Source organism: Danio rerio, chromosome 19 (genome assembly GCF_049306965.1).
Source record: "Danio rerio strain Tuebingen ecotype United States chromosome 19, GRCz12tu, whole genome shotgun sequence".
In the NCBI taxonomy this organism is placed as follows: domain Eukaryota; kingdom Metazoa; phylum Chordata; class Actinopteri; order Cypriniformes; family Danionidae; genus Danio; species Danio rerio.
This window is the reverse complement of record NC_133194.1, coordinates 12595001-12597163: the sequence shown is the minus strand read 5'-3', so window position 1 is coordinate 12597163 and position 2163 is coordinate 12595001. Positions and strand designations below refer to the sequence as shown.

Below are 2163 nucleotides of genomic sequence, written 5' to 3'. Positions count from 1 at the left end.
ATTCAGCACATAGCCATATGCTGGAATAGTTTGCTGTTTATTCTGCCATGGCAACCCCTAATAATTAAGGATTAGGCTGAGAGTACCATTTCAGGGGTGCTCTTAAGATCTCATACTCCCCTCTTGTCAATGCTAATCACTGAGCCACCGTGACACACTTTACTGTATTTTTGATCAAATAAATGAGAGCAGGAAAAGCTATTATTGTTGTTTTTAAATCTTACGAATCCAAAACTTTTGCCTGGTAGTGTTCATATTCTAAAACTCATTCTGATCGACTTTAAGTCAATTCCAACCCTTTAAATGTAGACAAATAATGACAAAGCAACATCCACACATAATTTATACAAATATTTATTAACAAAACTTGCTATAAAAGTAGCATTGAAAATGTGGCATGATCAACAGTATCCAACTTAACATCGACACAATATTTGGCTAAACAAACTGAGCACAAAGTTAAAAAAAAACAACTGAGTATCAATACTGTATGGAGTGCAATGATAAAGACATCGTATATGCGTCTGGCTATTTCATAAACTGGCAAAAACCTTAAACAGAAGACATTTAAAAAAATAATATATGGCAAATAGTAAAGATAAAACAAAATTATATAAAGCAGATGTGGTATCAAAATACAGCACAGAGAAACAATATATATATTTAAAGAAGCTGCAGTAAAATACATGATATCTCAGAAATAATCAAGTAAAAAAAAGAGAGAATAAGATATAGAAAATAGAAATAAATATCAGCAAAAGTAATAAAACGTGTTTTTTTTATTATTTATTATTTATTTATTATTTTTTATTATTTATTTTTATTTTTTTGTTTTTCTATTATACACAACTCCTATCTTTCTAATATAAATGGTGAGGTTTTATTGAAGACAGTCTTTCATAGGGTCTTTTGGGGGTCTTGACAAAAAAAATACTTTCTTGACAACTGGACAAAGCAAGAATTGATTATGACAATGTTAAACTGTTCCTCATTGATCAACCCGCTTACACTGAAAAGCAGCATCTCGTCATAACAAGAAAATGTTCACTAGTGTGTAACATCCCTGACTATTTAGCAAATAATTTGTTTATTAAAATTATGTGTCTACTTATCCAGCAAAAAAATATGTAAACAATGTAAATGGCTTTATTCTTAAAGTTCTTTCAATAAAATTACATTTGGAATATTTTTCAAAGCATTAATCGTTAAGCATAAATCAAAACATAAAAATAAGAATTCAACAATTTGATTTAGGAATCTTTTCATATATTTTACATTATTTGTATTTTTTTTTTTTTTTTTAAAGCCCTTTGTTGGAAAGTATTTTATTTTATTTTATTTTATTTTATTTTATTTTATTTTATTTTATTTTATTTTTTTTATTTTATTTTATTTTATTTTATTTTATTTTATTTTATTTTATTTTATTTTATTTTGGTTGACTGGGGGTTTGATCTTGGCCTTAAAGTCAGATCGGTCTTTAAATGAACTCCCAAAATGCCACAAAAAAAATTTTTTTTTTTAAAAAGAGGTCATATATGATCCAACAATTTCCTACAGTATGTCCCCTATGAAATGATTGCATGAAAACAGATCTCAATATGTCCAAAAATAACAACTGGAGAAGACACTTCTTCAAGTATTGACAATTTGTGAACTGATTGAGGATTGTCTCCTTTTACTAAAAAGGAAAGTGTTTTTTTTTTTTTTTGGTTAAAAAAAGACACAGATCTCCTTCTTCACTCTATTTAGCCTTCACTGCATGAAACACTACAGCAGGCTTCTGAGGTAAAACCAGTCTGATCCTAATAAAACTACAGTATCTGTATAATCTCTTTTAACAAAACGTCAACATTCATCCATCTGATGTCACATCCATTTCTGCTCATTCAGAGAGTTCGTAAGGCAAACATTTTCAGAAGCATGATGGCAACCCTGGGCTGGTGTACTGTATATATGTATGTTTGTGTCGGTGTGTGTATATATAACTGCAGATCCTTATGATAATGCATGTAAAGGTTTGTTCTATGTATAGAAGTACAGTGTCCTCAAAAATAAACGGAACACTTAAGCCAGTCCTGGTCCTGGAGGGCCGCAGCTCTGCATAGTTTATCTCCAACCACCTCCAACTCACACCTGCTTAACAGTCTCTAGTAGTCTTGA

The 2163-nt window shown here is 30.0% G+C and overlaps 1 protein-coding gene across 3 annotated transcripts in view; it reads right to left on the bottom strand.

Annotated features, from left to right (window-relative positions):
• Window positions 1–1498: 1498 nt before the first annotated feature.
• Window positions 1499–2163, bottom strand: part of slc66a2 (solute carrier family 66 member 2) — a 62571-nt gene continuing 61906 nt past the window's right edge. For 2 of the 3 annotated variants that reach the window (XM_073931546.1, XM_073931547.1), the window contains one exon: window positions 1499–2084. In XM_073931546.1, coding sequence (XP_073787647.1) covers window positions 2049–2084 — 36 coding nt within the window. In that variant the 3' untranslated portion in view covers window positions 1499–2048. The other variant, XM_021468290.3, reaches the window with a different exon arrangement.